The sequence below is a fragment of the Bombina bombina genome, chromosome 7 (genome assembly GCF_027579735.1).
Source record: "Bombina bombina isolate aBomBom1 chromosome 7, aBomBom1.pri, whole genome shotgun sequence".
Lineage (NCBI taxonomy): Eukaryota > Metazoa > Chordata > Amphibia > Anura > Bombinatoridae > Bombina > Bombina bombina.
The window spans coordinates 617,711,740-617,731,123 of record NC_069505.1 but is presented as its reverse complement, the minus strand read 5'-3'; the positions used below and the strand labels follow the sequence as shown (position 1 = coordinate 617,731,123).

Sequence of the window (19,384 nt, the reverse complement as noted above, 5' to 3'; positions counted from 1 at the left end):
ACTTCCTGTGCAGCTCTTGCTGGTGACATCTGTATGAGAAGTTTATTCTACAAGAGGACCTATGCAACTCCTCAGAAGACCTATCAACTTTCAGTACGAGTATATTTGAAGGCTGGAGAGATCTCCTTGCAAGGGGCTGAATTCTGATTTTATCAGAGTGAGTATACTGCACTCATCTTTACTTTACTTATTTGCACATACACAAGTGAAGTTTTCTCATCTCCAGTAATCTTCGGAAGTCCACCTGAAAACGATTTATTCGAGAGTGATAACCACTGAATAAGAAAAAGAAAAAAACAGGACCTGCGCCTCTATACCTGAACATTGTATACTTCAACAGTCCCTTGGGAGAGACTGTAAGAAGGCAGCGGTCCACCCAGAGGGGAGTATTGTTTCTTACCATCATATACAGATATTTTTTTAAGATCTGAAATAATCTGTATTGTATTTGTTTTGTAATACTCCAAATAGAAACAAGTTTTTTTCCTTCTACTCTTTTGATCAATGAATGATTATATGCACTACTGTGAGATCAGTTAACTTTGTTATAATTACATTTTTTCTGATTCTTTTGTGTGTCTTAAATGTATTGCTAATTTGTATTGACTGTACCCTATTTCTTAAACCTCAATAAAAATATATGAAAAAAATGGGACATTATTCTAAAATGTAATGATTTTTTGGAACATTTTTTCCATGGCTTTCATAACCTCTCTATTTCTTAAGCTATAGACTAGTGGATTTAACACTGGAACCACAGCAATATAAAGTAAGGAGAGAATTATATCTAGTTTCTGTGAATTTTCAGTCTTTGGTTTCATGTTCATACTTACAGCAGTCCCATAAAATAAAATGACAATCATGAGATGTGAGGAGCAACTGGAGAACATCTTACTTCTTCCTCCTGAGGTCTGAATCTTCAGAATGGTTGATATGATGTACATATACGAGGTTATGATGAGTATAAAAGGACAACATCCCACTAACACACCAGCAATACTGGTAAACATTATAATGTTTGTGGTGTCACTGCAAGATATCTTTATCACCGTTTGGGGATCACAGAAGAAATGGTTAATGTCTTGTACATCACAGAATGTCAAGTTAGTCACCATCAAAGTAAAAATTAATGATATTATCCCTCCAAGGAACCAGGTGGAAAAGGCTAAAAGGATACACACCATTTTGTTCATAATGAGTATATAATTTAGAGGAACACATATAGCCACATAGCGGTCATAAGCCATGGAGGTCAATATAAAAAATTCTACAGCAAGACATAATGTAAAGAAAAACATCTGTACAATACAGCTTGTGAAAGAAATGCTGATATCTCCGGTGACGGTGGTGACCAGTAGTTTGGGCAAAACCGTAGAGACGTACACAATGTCTTCAACTGACAGATTGCACAGGAAGAAATACATTGGTGTGTGAAGTTGAGATACCAGGCACACAGCTGTAGTAATCATTAGGTTACCAAGCACAGCCAGCAGATACATGATAAAAACTCCTGTAAATACTACAGCTTGGTTGTTTGTGGTAGCAAAAAATGACACTAGGAAGAATTCTGTTAGTGATGTGTTGTTTGTTACAATTGCACTTGGGATATTTCCTTTGGTAAAAGGGAGAAATAAATTGTTATTTGTCATGGAGATGTTATTTATTTTTTCATTATGTCATGAAGAATATTTTTATTTTTTATTTAATATTGATACCTGTGTGTGTTCTAAATTTATTTTATTTTACCCCTTTTCTTACTAACATTAGTATAAAGAACATTTGGACCTTGTGTACCATCAACATGATCTTTTTACAAAATAAGTCCCAGTATATTTACTGAAAAGTTAATTAAATTATAGTAAACGCCTTGTACTTACATCTGTCTTGCTATAGAATAACATGTCATCCAAGTCTAAACATTTTTAAAACAAAATAACATCTTGTTGATACAATTGTTTTTCAATAGCTAATTTCCACCCACCATTTGCCTTTTTTTTTGGAGGAGACAATCTCAGCTTGAGCCTGCAACTGACAAGGCTAACCACATTGATTATGTTAGTATAGAGTGCATTTTTTCCAGTTGTTACCTGCAAAATTAAATTAGGGAAAGATATACAACAGGGTTAGCCTTGTTAAGCCTGCAAAGTAGTTTTTCTGTTTAATTATAATTAGAAAAGCCACAATATTTAGAGATAAATTACATGGAAAGGGTCAAGATAAATAAGGAAAGTGTACTGCACAGTTGTTTTTCTACCCATAACCGTATATTTTATATTAAAATACTAAGTTGTTTATTAGTATTTAGTGACTACACAGTTCATGGTCAGAATTGTCAGATTTCAGCACCACCAGTTTACGGACAGCTCCCTGCAGATGTCCATCATCCTATAGGAATATACAGAGATAGAGCCATATGAAAGGGCAGCATTTTGCAGGCAAAGTTTCAAGTGATTGTAAAGATAAAGAATTAAAGCCCAGTGTCTAAAATAATTTTTAAAAACAGTGGCACTTTAATTCATTAAACTTTCAAACATGCTTTTTTTAAAATACCTTTTGCAGCATGCTGGTTAAAACAAAGAAAAGGCTTCTTTAAGTGTAGGCGCCCAATTTGTACTACCTGTGATTATGTTAAAGAAGGTGAGGAATTTAAATCTACTGTCACTAACAAAACTTATAAAATACATCATTACATTAATTGCTCAACTACTCACGTGGTCTACCTTCTTACATGTAAGATTTGTCATCAACAATATACAGGGAAGACCAAAAGACCCCTAAAAGACAGATTTTTGGAGCACCTACACTCAGTAGAGGATGAGCATTCAGATACACCAGTATCAAGACATTTTAAAACATTACACAATGCAGACACAACAGCTCTCACCATACAGGGAATTGATTTTGTTCCCCGCTGGAGAAGAGGGGGTGATAGAGAGATGTCACTTGACAAAAGGGAAGTCATGTGGATGTTCAATCTACAGACTACCCAACCCCATGGGCTGAACATGAGAAGAGATTTAGATCTGTTCGCCAAATAATATATATCCTATAAAGAAAACATTTTTAAATATTTTTTTTTTGCAAAATGTTTAAATAGAATAAAGAATTTACATAATTTTTAGGCATGTCTCTTGTCATAGGCTCATTTTGAACATTCCACCCCCCTTTAAATAAACAAACAACTGAGTGCAGATGAGACTTAAATAATATATAATAATATATCCTACACAAAATTATATTGCAAAATGTTTAAACAGAATAAAAGGTTTACACAATCTAGAGACATGTCTCTTGTCATAGGCTGATTTTGAATATTTTCCTTTCCCCCTTTAAATTAATAAACAACTGAGTGTAGTTGAGGCTTAAACAACATATAATAATATCCGTCCACATTTAAGCTATTCTTCTGTTTTAAGTGCATAATAGGAAGTATATACTGCTTGTATATAAGAATATACATGTTTTTTCCTTAATGTCCTCTTATCAAGGGTTTATATGTGTGATTATTTCTTGTTGGATATAATCACATTATCTATATACATTTTCATGTATCTTTATTGTATATGATTTAATGAATATAGAAATAAGGTTTCTTGTCATAGGCTCCCTTACTAAAAACAGCAATTACAAGTTTTTTCTATATGTAATGTCACTTTAAGATCTGTGAGAATAAAAGGAGAACAGAACAGGTGCATCAATTAGCAGTGATCAAGTTCGTGGAGCACGAAACGTTTGCTGTTTTTTGCACCTGTTCTCTTACTTGTATTTTGCACTATTGTGCTGACCACTTTTTATACATTTTTGGATGTTTTTAAATATATTGGAATAAAGCTGAATTTTTAACAAAAACATTTTTTGGGCTTGGAGCGCTATCTTTATGTTCCCTCTCTGGACTTTTATACAACAGGGTTAGCCTTGTTAAGCCTGCAAAGTAGTTTTTCTGTTTAATTATAATTAGAAAAGCCACAATATTTAGAGATAAATTACATGGAAAGGGGCAACATAAATAAGGAAAGTGTACTGCACAGTTGTTTTTCTAATAACTGTATATTTTATATTAAAATACTAAGGTTTTATCAGTATTTAATGACTACACAGTTCATGGTCAGAATTGTCAGATTTCAGCACCACCAGTTTACGGACAGCTCCCTGCAGTTGTCTATCATCGTATAGGAATATACAGAGATAGAGCCATATGAAAGGGCAGCATTTTACAGGCAAAGTTTCAAGTGATTGTAAAGTTAAAGAATTAAAGCCCAGTGTCTAAAATAATTTTTAAAAACAGTGGCACTTTAATTCATTAAACTTTTCAAACAATACTTTTTTTTTTACGTTTAACAGACCGCCGATCCTCTGCCTGCCTCTCCTTCTGTATTTTGTAGAACCATGATGAATCTGGCTTCCTCCAATCATTGCGTGGCCCCATTGGCGTCCAGTTCGTGGGGTACACAGTGATTGGAGGAAGCCAGATTCGTCATTAATATGTAATATACAGTTGGAAAGCGGAGGAAGGATCAGCAGTCTATTTACCCTTATAAAAAATGTACGTACTTAAAAAATAAAAGCGTGTTTGTAAAGTTTATTGAATTAAAGTGCCCCTGCTTTTAAGATACTGGGCTTTAACAATCACTTTATTGACTCACATCAACTTTCTCTGTAATACAACAAATGCAGGGCTTCTTCTGATTCTTGGGATTCAATTATTAATATTTAGCTTTATGTTATACATATAATCTGCATGTTACAGAATTGTATTTGAATTTAGAAACAAAGAACCAGCAGGTAAATAATAATCTCTCATCTGTCAGCATTCTATCAGTTAAATGACCAATAAATACAATCAAGAAATGCAGGAAAAAAAGACAATTCAATAGCACTTAGTTTGAACTTTTTTTCTGACAAAGTTAAGTCTATTCCCACTCCTGTATCACGTGACAGCCAACAGCCAATCACAAATGCATATACATATATTCTGTGAATTCTTGCACATGCTCAGTAGGAGCTGGTGACTCAAAATGTGTAAATATAAAAAGACTGTGCACATTTTGTTAATGGAAGTTAATTGGAAAGTTGTTTAAAATTGCTGCTCTATCTGAATCATGAAGTCTAATTTTGACTTGAGTGTCCCTTTAAATAGTGTAAACAAATTGCTATTTGTTTTTATATTTGTAGAATCCTTTTACTTTACAACTGCTAAAGTGTACTCTGTATTATCGTGATAGAGAACAGTATATCATTATCGTGATAGAGAACAGTATATCATTATCGTGATAGAGAACAGTATATCATTATCTTATTTATATCCCTGTTACAAACAAAGAGGTGCCTAGACGGAGAATATCATTACATTTGTTATCAGCTGAATATAAATGCAGATTGCAATTACAATATTTAACATTGAGAAGAAAAAATATCCATCAATTTTTCTAATGCAAAAGATCATTTGTATTTAATATTAGTGCAGCTTTTATTATAGCAAAATACTGAGAGCTTTATATGTGAGTACATTTTACCATAAATTATCATAGCATTTTTGTTAAACGTATAATTAAAGTTCTTAATGCCCAAGGCAGTAACAACATAACCTTTCCTATGAGTTTCACATTATTTTGCAGCCTTTTTAATTGTAGAACAGCTGGCTAATTCCTAAACAGATGTATGCTTTTCCTTCTCTTTTAATCAAAACAATATGTATGTACAATAAGCATTGCATTTAACATATTATTACACTGTCTGTCTGTCCGTCCGTCTGTCTATCTGTCTAACTATCTGTCTGTCTATCCTTTTATGGCACATAATTATATTTTGTAATCTAGCAGATTTTATCATAGCTGATAGATACCTGTCTGTAAGACACTAGTAGATATTTTGAGATTTTCTTCTATCTAGCCTATCTATTATCTATCTATCTATCTATCTATCTATCTATCTATCTATCTATCTATCTATCTATCATCTATCATATACTGTATCTATCTATCTATCTATCTATCTATCTATCTATCTATCTGTCTGTCTGTCTGTCTGTCTGTCTGTCTGTCTGTCTGTCTGTCTGTCTGTCTGTCGGTCTGTCTGTCTGTCTGTCTGTCTATCTATATGTTTGACTTGCTCTTTGTCTATTCTTTATGACATATAATTATCCTCTGCATTAAAAGAAACATTACCTCTTAATCCTGCAGATGCTACATAGCTGATAAAATCCCTGTCTGTGTGAGAGACCTAGAAAACTGGTAGATATATTAAGCTTTCCTTCCCCAGCATCTATCTATATCTATCTATCTATCTATCTATCTATCTATCATCTATCATCTCTATCCATCCATCCATCCATCATCTGTCTGTCTGTCTGTCTATCTATCTATCTATCTATCTATCTATCAATCTGTTTGACAGTGTATTATTTCATGACACATAATTATATTTTGCATTAAATTAAACATTACCTGTTAATCCTGCAGATTTTACTATAGCTGATATTATCCCTGTCTGTGAGAGACCTAGAAAACTAGTAGATATATTAAGCTTTTATATAGATCTATCATCTATCTATCATCTATTTATCTATCTATCTATCTATCTATCTATTTATCTATCTATCTATTTATCTATCTATCTATCTATTTATCTATCTATCTACCTATCTATTTATCATCATCTTTTGATTTAAGGACACAACTGTCTTTAAGTCTATTTGTAATAATTAGAAGTGATGTAAAGCTGGGTCCATCAGTATTTTGTTTAGCAAGTGTATTCAGTAAAGTAATGTGTATTCAGCTATCAGCACCCCAGTACTGGGACAGCTCCCCTACAGTGTGTGCATCATCATAGGTGAAAGAAGAGGTGATAGCTAAATATAGACAGCTTAATAACTTTATAACTCTAGAATTTAGGGAAAGTCACTTAGGCTCAAAATTCATCTAACATTTGTGTGTCTTGTGTATTAGCAATAAAAATATTCATTTATGTGTCAGCTTTTAATATAGCAAAATACCATAAATTAAAATACCATTTTTGTTGCACATGTAATTAAATGACTTAATGCCCAAGGCAGTAAAAATATAACCTTCCCTCTATGTTTCATATCATTTTGCAATTCTTTCAATAGTATAACAGTGGAAGAAATATAGAAGAAGGTGTGATATGCTGGCTAATTCCAAAACAGACATTTGCAGTTTCATTTCCTAATAATCGAAACAACATTTCTATGCATATTGAACATTACATTTTACAGATTATTACACATAGTTTATAGAATAAACTTTATCTGGCTTTACCTTCTCCAGCATCTATCTATCTATTTATCTATCTATCTATCTATCTATCTATCTATCTATCTATCTATCTATCTATCTATCTGTCTGTCTGTCTGTCTGTCTGTCAGTCTGTCTGTCTGTCTGTCTATCTGTCTGTCTGTCTGTCTGTCAGTCTGTCTGTCTGTCTGTCTATCTGTCTGTCTGTCTGTCGATCTATCATCTATCTTCCTAGCTATCAATTATCTATCTATCTATCTATCTATCTATCTATCTACTGTATCTGTTTGACTGTCTGCCTATTCTTTCATGGCACATGATTATATTTTGCATTAAAAGAAACATTACCTGTTAATCCTGCAGATTTTGCCATAGCTGATAGAATCCCTGTCTGTGAGAGAGCGATAAAACTAGTAGCTATATGAAGCTTTTCCTCAGATCTCTAGAGAGGATCCCAGAGGAGACTTTACAAGTTAGACTCACATCTGCCTGTAGAGTTTTTATAACTGATGAAACTTTTTATAACTTAGAGATAATAAAGATCACATATTGTTATGTTTACAGGACTTTATGTTTTTAAACAAACCTGAGAAGCAAATTGAAAGGTATTAAACTGTACTAATACATAATGGTTACATAGTACTATTTATTACATAGGTCTAGAATACAAGTGACACAATCATTAGCATGTGGTGCGTTACATAGTACTATTTATTATATAGGCCTAGATTACACGTGATGCACAATCATTAGCATGTGGTGTGTTACATAGTACTATTTATTATATAGGCCTAGATTACACGTGATGCACAATCATTAGCATGTGGTGTGTTACATAGTACTATTTATTATATAGGCCTAGAATACAAGTGAAGCACAATCGTTAGCATGTGGTGCGTTACATAGTACTATTTATTATATAGGCCTAGAATACAAGTGACGCACAATTGTTAGCATGTGGTGCGTTACATTGTACTATTTATTATATAGGCCTAGAATACAAGTGTAGCACAATCGTTAGCATGTGGTGCGTTACATAGTACTATTTATTGTATAGGCCTAGAATACAAGTGTAGCACAATCGTTAGCATGTGGTGCGTTACATAGTACTATTTATTGTATAGGCCTAGAATACAAGTGTAGCACAATCGTTAGCATGTGGTGCGTTACATAGTACTATTTATTGTATAGGCCTAGAATACAAGTGTAGCACAATCGTTAGCATGTGGTGCGTTACATAGCACTATTTATTATATAGGCCTAGAATACAAGTGACGCACAATCGTTAGCATGTGGTGCGTTACATAGTACTATTTATTAAATAGGTCTAGAATACAAGTGACGCACAATCATTAGCATGTGGTGCATTACATAGCACTATTTATTATATAGGCCTAGAATACAAGTGAAGCACAATCATTAGCATGTGGTGCGTTACATAGTACTATTTATTAAATAGGTCTAGAATACAAGTGACGCACAATCATTAGCATGTGGTGCATTACATAGCACTATTTATTATATAGGCCTAGAATACAAGTGTAGCACAATCGTTAGCATGTGGTGCGTTACATAGCACTATTTATTATATAGGCCTAGAATACAAGTGAAGCACAATCATTAGCATGTGGTGCGTTACATAGTACTATTTATTATATAGGCCTAGAATACAAGTGACGCACAATCGTTAGCATGTGGTGTGTTACATAGTACTATTTATTATATAGGTCTAGAATACAAGTGACGCACAATCATTAGCATGTGGTGTGTTACATAGTACTATTTATTATATAGGTCTAGAATGCAAGTGAAGCACAATCGTTAGCATGTGGTGCGTTACATAGTACTATTTATTATATAGGCCTAGAATACAAGTGACGCACAATCATTAGCATGTGGTGCGTTACATAGTACTATTTATTATATAGGCTTAGAATACAAGTGACGCACAATCGTTAGCATGTGGTGTGTTACATAGTACTATTTATTATATAGGCCTAGAATACAAGTGACGCACAATCATTAGCATGTGGTGCGTTACATAGTACTATTTATTATATAGGCTTAGAATACAAGTGACGCACAATCGTTAGCATGTGGTGCGTTACATAGTACTATTTATTATATAGGCCTAGAATACAAGTGACGCACAATCGTTAGCATGTGGTGCGTTACATAGTACTATTTATTATATAGGTCTAGAATACAAGTGACGCACAATCGTTAGCATGTGGTGCGTTACATAGTACTATTTATTATATAGGCCTAGAATACAAGTGACGCACAATCATTAGTATGTGGTGGGTTACATAATACTATTTATTATATAGGCCTAGAATACAAGTGACGCACAATCATTAGTATGTGGTGGGTTACATAATACTATTTATTATATAGGCCTAGAATACAAGTGACGCACAATCGTTAGCATGTGGTGCGTTACATAGTACTATTTATTATATAGGTCTAGAATACAAGTGACGCACAATCATTAGCATGTGGTGCGTTAAATAGTACTATTTATTATATAGGCCTAGAATACAAGTGAAGCACAATCGTTAGCATGTGGTGAGTTACATAGTACTATTTATTATATAGGCCTAGAATACAAGTGAAGCACAATCGTTAGCATCTGGTGCGTTACATAGTACTATTTATTATATAGGCCTAGAATACAAGTGACGCACAATCATTAGCATGTGGTGCGTTACATACTACTATTTATTATATAGGTCTAGAATACAAGTGATGCACAATCATTAGCATGTGGTGCGTTACATAGTACTATTTATTATATAGGTCTAGAATACAAGTGACGCACAATCGTTAGCATGTGGTGCATTACATAGTACTATTTATTATATAGGCCTAGAATACAAGTGACGCACAATCGTTAGCATGTGGTGCGTTACATAGTACTATTTATTATATAGGTCTAGAATACAAGTGAAGCACAATCGTTAGCATGTGGTGCATTACATAGTACTATTTATTATATAGGCCTAGAATACAAGTGACGCACAATCATTAGCATGTGGTGCGTTACATAGTACTATTTATTATATAGGCCTAGAATACAAGTGACGCACAATCGTTAGCATGTGGTGCGTTACATAGTACTATTTATTATATAGGTCTAGAATACAAGTGACGCACAATCGTTAGCATGTGGTGCATTACATAGTACTATTTATTATATAGGCCTAGAATACAAGTGACGCACAATCGTTAGCATGTGGTGCGTTACATAGTACTATTTATTATATAGGTCTAGAATACAAGTGACGCACAATCGTTAGCAGGTGGTGCGTTACTATTTATTATATAGGTGAAGATGTCTGTTCATTTAGAAACCCATGTTCCACACCATTATCCAAAATGTCCATCAATTGTCTCCTATATGCAGTGGTGGGATTAGTGGTCAGTATTGAATAATCCCGGTGGTTGTGTAGTTGGCGTAAGGCTTCTGTCACATAATCTGAATGATTCATGACCACAATGGTACCACCTTTGTCCGCCGGAAATATGACTTCAGTGCACAATACTCAGATATTTGTAACATTGTGAGAAAACACTTTCCACTTTTGGCCGCTGATGACAAACTTACTGATACAGTTAGGGAGGGTATCAGATGCTCATACAAAAAATGTGCCACTCTAGCTTCCATTTTTTCCCCTACACAACTAAGGCAGAGCTCACAACAATCAAGCTCTTGGCTTAGACACCTAGGAATGTTTAGATGTGGCCACAAGAAATGTGAGCCCTGTGACTATGCATTGTTCACATCGGAATTTAGATCCACAGTAACAGGCCAAGTTTATCCTATACAGTCGTGCCTTGTACCAGCACAAATGTACCAGCAGAAATGTCATCTACCTCATTACTTGCACTTTGTGCAATCTTCAATATGTGGGGCTTACCTCTAGGGATATTAACTCCCGGATCAGGGAACACATATCCACACTCACTAGAGGTACTGCCACCACCCCTTTGGTGCAACATTTTGGAACCAAACATGATAGCTGCCTCAATTCCTTCAGATGGACAGCTATAGAAAAAGCAAAGGTTCCCCGCAGGGGTGGTAATCTCGAGAAGGTTTTGGCCAAACGTGAAGTATACTGGATTTTCCAGTTCAGATCAAGACTTCCTCAGGGTTTCAACTCTAGGTTCGACCTCATAAATTATTGGGAGTAACCTTTTCTGTTAAACCTTTTTTCTTGAGGTCATTAATCTGAGGACTTTATTCTGATATTTAAAATTTAAAATCTTGAATATCTACAATCTGAATCTTTTAACAGCACATATGCTGGCCTTATTGATTAATCTAAATGACAAATGGTAAAGTCAAATATAAATGTAGGAATGCGAAAGTTTGTTGCGGCCGTAGGGCTGCAAACCTACTTAATCCACAAGTCAAAAATAGGGGACAGTACAAAAGGATAATAAAAGTAAAAAGGCTTTATTCAAAACACTTAAAAACAAAAAAGAGCCGTAGCTCTAACAGAAGCTTACACTGACAAAAAGGGGTAACAGTGCAGCACAGCAGACATGTTTCGTGTGTCACAGCACACTTGTTCACTGCTATGTTATTGCTGCCACTGCTACTCCTATTTAAAGGAAAAACACTCTCTAATTAAAAACAAACGTTAACCCCTTAATGTCATATTAGATTTGGTGTGTACTGTGCTGTTGACAGACTAGGAGGGCACAATTAAGGGGACACTATTTACTTAAATATTAACATGAAAATATGAGAATAATAGTGAGGTTTGAAAAGTACCTAAACCTAAATGTTAATTACAAAAATGTTTATTTGTAAGTAAAACATATATATGTAAAAATTCCCTAGTTTTTCCTTTAATATTAAGGAGTTTTGAAAAAGAGGGGGGTTATAATTATATTGGCTGTAGGTACTACTGTATATATATATGTACTTATTCTCAGTTTGCTAATAGTGTAATCCCCTTTGCTTAGCTATCCTGTATTGATGGAGGGTATTCAGATTTTAAATACTTTGTTATTAAATAAACATCTATCTATCTACATCCCTGATATTTGGTATTTAGTTTTTGAATGGTATAGACAAAATAAATGTCATTACATAAAGAAAGTTTTAAAATAAAATTTAAAGATTATTAAATGAAAAAATTAACATCACTTTCTTTATTAATGCCATGTGGATGTCTTGTATTCAATAGGAAAATCCTAGGGATAATCTTTTGGTGTATAAACACAAAACTAATAAACAAAGTTTCAACAAACAAAACAAACAAAGGGAAAGTAAACTAGTGTTTAGTACTCCTTATAGCTTGGAATATCACAAAATTTGTGATATCATTAAACAATCTTTACCAATACTTGCAACAGACACAAACTTAGAACACATAGCAGCGGAGGGGTGCAGATATGTGGCAAGAAAAAGTAAGACAATTGGCAACATGATAGCACCCTCTGACCTAGCAAGTGTAAACACTCGTACTTGGCTCCCACAAAGATTTGTTTTTTTCAAATGCAGGGCACAAAAGTGCAAAACCTGCAGTCATGTAGTGGAAGGAGTGAATTTTACTTCCACAGCAACAAATCGCACATATAACATCAGATACAATTTAAATTGTAAATCTAATCATGTGATTTACTTATTGACCTGCAGGGAGTGTAACATACAATATGTCGGGAAAACCAAACGTCTTGTTAGGGACAGAGCCCAGGAACATATTAGGGACATTGAAGACCCAGACATATTTACCCCAGTAGCAAGACATTTCAAATCTGAACATTCAAGCAATGTCACCCTCATGTCTATACAGGCAATTGATTATGTACCACCACACAAAAGGGGTGGTGACAGAATCCAAAGGCTGGACTATAAGGAAGCCCAATGGATTTTCCTATTGAATACAAGACATCCACATGGCATTAATAAAGAAAGTGATGTTAATTTTTTCATTTAATAATCTTTAAATTTTATTTTAAAACTTTCTTTATGTAATGACATTTATTTTGTCTATACCATTCAAAAACTAAATACCAAATATCAGGGATGTAGATAGATAGATGTTTATTTAATAACAAAGTATTTAAAATCTGAATACCCTCCATCAATACAGGATAGCTAAGCAAAGGGGATTACACTATTAGCAAACTGAGAATAAGTACATATATATATACAGTAGTACCTACAGCCAATATAATTATAACCCCCCTCTTTTTCAAAACTCCTTAATATTAAAGGAAAAACTAGGGAATTTTTACATATATATGTTTTACTTACAAATAAACATTTTTGTAATTAACATTTAGGTTTAGGTACTTTTCAAACCTCACTATTATTCTCATATTTTCATGTTAATATTTAAGTAAATAGTGTCCCCTTAATTGTGCCCTCCTAGTCTGTCAACAGCACAGTACACACCAAATTTAATATGACATTAAGGGGTTAACTTTTGTTTTTAATTAGAGAGTGTTTTTCCTTTAAATAGGAGTAGCAGTGGCAGCAATAACATAGCAGTGAACAAGTGTGCTGTGACACACGAAACATGTCTGCTGTGCTGCACTGTTACCCCTTTTTGTCAGTGTAAGCTTCTGTTAGAGCTACGGCTCTTTTTTGTTTTTAAGTGTTTTGAATAAAGCCTTTTTACTTTTATTATCCTTTTGTACTGTCCCCTATTTTTGACTCGTGGATTAAGTAGGTTTGCAGCCCTACAGCCGCAACAAACTTTCGCATTCCTTGATTCCTATTGCGCCCTTGACAGAGGCGTGTCGGCTGGGCTCCCTACTTCCGGAATCAACATTGCTGGCTGCATGGAGGAGCAGAACGGACGCTATACACAGACACGCCGAAGCAACGCTGCTCAGTGAAGGGAACTTGACCCCCGTAGGAACGGTAAGCGCCACACTAGTGTATTTTCCAAGTATAAATGTAGCAATATAGCGAAGTTACAACCCTATATCTTTATACTTATATATTTATACATCTATATATTTTGATAGCTTATACTTTATTGCAACTATGTGCTTACAAACTCCGTCATCACAATACACGCAGGTTTTCTTACAGTGTGCCTGTCTAAGTATATGTTTCTATTTAACATATATATAAAAAGAGAGAGAGATGCACTCAGCTGAGACAGAACAAAAGCTAGAAAAACTTCCGTGCCTGTTCATTTTTAGGGTGCCACTCAGGGTGCATACTCTTTTAGCACACTATGCCCCTTCACAGAGAAAAAATATCCTGTAGCATATCAGTCTGACCCTGCCCAATGACAGTCCAGCGCCGAAATACCAGGCAATTCTTCTCTGAACAAGAGAAAACAACAACCCCAGACGATCGTTTCGGCCTTTTGTGGGCCTCGTCAGTGAGGTGCAGTCGCATCCCTCTAAGGGCATGTGTGCAAGGAGTCCACGTCTGGTTTCCCCTTTTACTCTTAGGGAGACCCAAGAGCAATTTGCATAAATATAAAAAGAGAGAGAGATGCACTCAGCTGAGACAGAACAAAAGCTAGAAAAACTTCCGTGCCTGTTCATTTTTAGGGTGCCACTCAGGGTGCATACTCTTTTAGCACACTATGCCCCTTCACAGAGAAAAAATATCCTGTAGCATATCAGTCTGACCCTGCCCAATGACAGTCCAGCGCCGAAATACCAGGCAATTCTTCTCTGAACAAGAGAAAACAACAACCCCAGACGATCGTTTCGGCCTTTTGTGGGCCTCGTCAGTGAGGTGCAGTCGCATCCCTCTAAGGGCATGTGTGCAAGGAGTCCACGTCTGGTTTCCCCTTTTACTCTTAGGGAGACCCAAGAGCAATTTGCATAAATATAAAAAGAGAGAGAGATGCACTCAGCTGAGACAGAACAAAAGCTAGTTCAGAGAAGAATTGCCTGGTATTTCGGCGCTGGACTGTCATTGGGCAGGGTCAGACTGATATGCTACAGGATATTTTTTCTCTGTGAAGGGGCATAGTGTGCTAAAAGAGTATGCACCCTGAGTGACACACTATAATAAAATGAACAGGCACGGAAGTTTTTCCAGCTTTTGTTCTGTCTCAGCTGAGTGCATCTCTCTCTCTTTTTATTTATGCAAATTGCTCTTGGGTCTCCCTAAGAGTAAAAGGGGAAACCTGACGTGGACTCCTTGCACACATGCCCTTAGAGAGATGCGACTGCACCTCACTGACGAGGCCCACAAAAGGCCGAAACGATCGTCTGGGGTTGTTGTTTTCTCTTGTTCAGAGAAGAATTGCCTGGTATTTCGGCACTGGACTGTCATTGGGCAGGGTCAGACTGATATGCTACAGGATATTTTTTCTCTGTGAAGGGGCATAGTGTGCTAAAAGAGTATGCACCCTGAGTGACACACTATAATAAAATGAACAGGCACGGAAGTTTTTCCAGCTTTTGTTCTGTCTCAGCTGAGTGCATCTCTCTCTCTTTTTATTTATGCAAATTGCTCTTGGGTCTCCCTAAGAGTAAAAGGGGAAACCTGACGTGGACTCCTTGCACACATGCCCTTAGAGAGATGCGACTGCACCTCACTGACGAGGCCCACAAAAGGCCGAAACGATCGTCTGGGGTTGTTGTTTTCTCTTGTTCAGAGAAGAATTGCCTGGTATTTCGGCGCTGGACTGTCATTGGGCAGGGTCAGACTGATATGCTACAGGATATTTTTTCTCTGTGAAGGGGCATAGTGTGCTAAAAGAGTATGCACCCTGAGTGACACACTATAATAAAATGAACAGGCACGGAAGTTTTTCCAGCTTTTGTTCTGTCTCAGCTGAGTGCATCTCTCTCTTTTTATTTATGCAAATTGCTCTTGGGTCTCCCTAAGAGTAAAAGGGGAAACCTGACGTGGACTCCTTGCACACATGCCCTTAGAGAGATGCGACTGCACCTCACTGACGAGGCCCACAAAAGGCCGAAACGATCGTCTGGGGTTGTTGTTTTCTCTTGTTCAGAGAAGAATTGCCTGGTATTTCGGCGCTGGACTGTCATTGGGCAGGGTCAGACTGATATGCTACAGGATATTTTTTCTCTGTGAAGGGGCATAGTGTGCTAAAAGAGTATGCACCCTGAGTGACACACTATAATAAAATGAACAGGCACGGAAGTTTTTCCAGCTTTGGTTCTGTCTCAGCTGAGTGCATCTCTCTCTCTTTTTATTTATGCAAATTGCTCTTGGGTCTCCCTAAGAGTAAAAGGGGAAACCTGACGTGGACTCCTTGCACACATGCCCTTAGAGAGATGCGACTGCACCTCACTGACGAGGCCCACAAAAGGCCGAAACGATCGTCTGGGGTTGTTGTTTTCTCTTGTTCAGAGAAGAATTGCCTGGTATTTCGGCGCTGGACTGTCATTGGGCAGGGTCAGACTGATATGCTACAGGATATTTTTTCTCTGTGAAGGGGCATAGTGTGCTAAAAGAGTATGCACCCTGAGTGACACACTATAATAAAATGAACAGGCACGGAAGTTTTTCCAGCTTTTGTTCTGTCTCAGCTGAGTGCATCTCTCTCTCTTTTTATCTATTTAACATATGTCACACTCCTGTGTTGTGTCTTGATGCCAATTATATTATGTTATGTTATGTTATGCTATGTTATGTTATGTTATGCTTTCTCTTAGACTTATTGCAACATTATGTATTATGTATTATGTATTATGTATAATGTATAATGTATAATGTATAATGTATTATGTATTATGTATTATGTATTATGTATTATGTATAATGTATAATGTATTATGTATAATGTATTATGTATTATGTATTATGTATAATGTATAATGTATTATGTATTATGTATTATGTATAATGTATAATGTATTATGTATAATGTATTATGTATTATGTATAATGTATTATGTATAATGTATTATGTATAATGTATTATGTATTATGTATTATGTATAATGTATTATGTATTATGTATTATGTATAATGTATTATGTATAATGTATTATGTATTATGTATTATGTATAATGTATAATGTATTATGTATTATGTATTATGTATTATGTATAATGTATAATGTATTATGTATAATGTATTATGTATTATGTATAATGTATTATGTATTATGTATTATGTATTATGTATAATGTATTATGTATTATGTATTATGTATAATGTATTATGTATTATGTATAATGTATTATGTATAATGTATTATGTATTATGTATAATGTATTATGTATAATGTATTATGTATTATGTATTATGTATAATGTATTATGTATTATGTATAATGTATTATGTATTATGTATTATGTATAATGTATTATGTATAATGTATTATGTATTATGTATAATGTATTATGTATTATGTATTATGTATTATGTATTATGTATAATGTATTATGTATTATGTATTATGTATAATGTATTATGTATAATGTATTATGTATTATGTATAATGTATTATGTATTATGTATTATGTATTATGTATAATGTATAATGTATTATGTATTATGTATAATGTATTATGTATTATGTATTATGTATTATGTATAATGTATTATGTATTATGTATTATGTATAATGTATTATCTATTGTGTATTATGTATAATGTATTATGTATTATGTATTATGTATAATGTATTATGTATTATGTATTATGTATAATGTATAATGTATTATGTATTATGTATTATGTATAATGTATTATGTATTATGTATAATGTATTATGTATTATGTATTATGTATTATGTATAATGTATTATGTATTATGTATTATGTATAATGTATTATGTTTTATGTATAATGTATAATGTATTATGTATAATGTATTATGTATAATGTATTATGTATTATGTATAATGTATTATGTATTATGTATAATGTATTATGTATTATGTATAATGTATTATGTATTATGTATTATGTATTATGTATAATGTATTATGTATTATGTATAATGTATTATGTATTATGTATAATGTATTATGTATAATGTATAATGTATTATGTATAATGTATTATGTATTATGTATAATGTATTATGTATTATGTATAATGTATAATGTATTATGTATAATGTATTATGTATTATGTATAATGTATAATGTATTATGTATAATGTATTATGTATAATGTATTATGTATTATGTATTATGTATTATGTATAATGTATAATGTATTATGTATTATGTATTATGTATTATGTATTATGTATAATGTATTATGTATTATGTATTATGTATAATGTATTATGTATAATGTATAATGTATTATGTATAATGTATAATGTATTATGTATTATGTATAATGTATAATGTATTATGTATAATGTATTATGTATTATGTATTATGTATAATGTATTATGTATAATGTATTATGTATAATGTATTATGTATAATGTATTATGTATTATGTATTATGTATAATGTATAATGTATTATGTATAATGTATTATGTATTATGTATTATGTATAATGTATTATGTATTATGTATTATGTATTATGTATAATGTATAATGTATTATGTATAATGTATTATGTATTATGTATAATGTATTATGTATTATGTATAATGTATAATGTATAATGTATAATGTATAATGTATTATGTATAATGTATTATGTATTATGTATAATGTATAATGTATAATGTATTATGTATTATGTATTATGTATTATGTATTATGTATTATGTATAATGTATTATGTATTATGTATTATGTATAATGTATTATGTATAATGTATTATGTATAATGTATAATGTATTATGTATTATGTATAATGTATAATGTATTATGTATAATGTATTATGTATTATGTATTATGTATAATGTATTATGTATTATGTATAATGTATTATGTATTATGTATTATGTATAATGTATTATGTATTATGTATTATGTATTATGTATAATGTATAATGTATTATGTATAATGTATTATGTATTATGTATAATGTATTATGTATTATGTATAATGTATAATGTATAATGTATAATGTATTATGTATAATGTATTATGTATTATGTATTATGTATAATGTATAATGTATTATGTATTATGTATTATGTATAATGTATTATGTACAGTATTATGTATTATGTATTATGTATAATGTATAATGTATAATGTATTATGTATAATGTATTATGTATTATGTATAATGTATAATGT

The 19,384-nt window shown here is 33.1% G+C and overlaps 1 protein-coding gene across 1 annotated transcript; it reads right to left on the bottom strand.

Moving 5' to 3' along the window:
* Positions 1-662: 662 nt before the first annotated feature.
* On the bottom strand, positions 663-1,649 carry LOC128636731 (olfactory receptor 1G1-like). The gene has a single exon (XM_053689715.1). It carries the CDS (start codon positions 1,647-1,649, stop codon positions 663-665), a length of 987 nt encoding a protein of 328 aa, XP_053545690.1.
* Between the last annotated feature and the right edge of the window lie 17,735 nt (positions 1,650-19,384).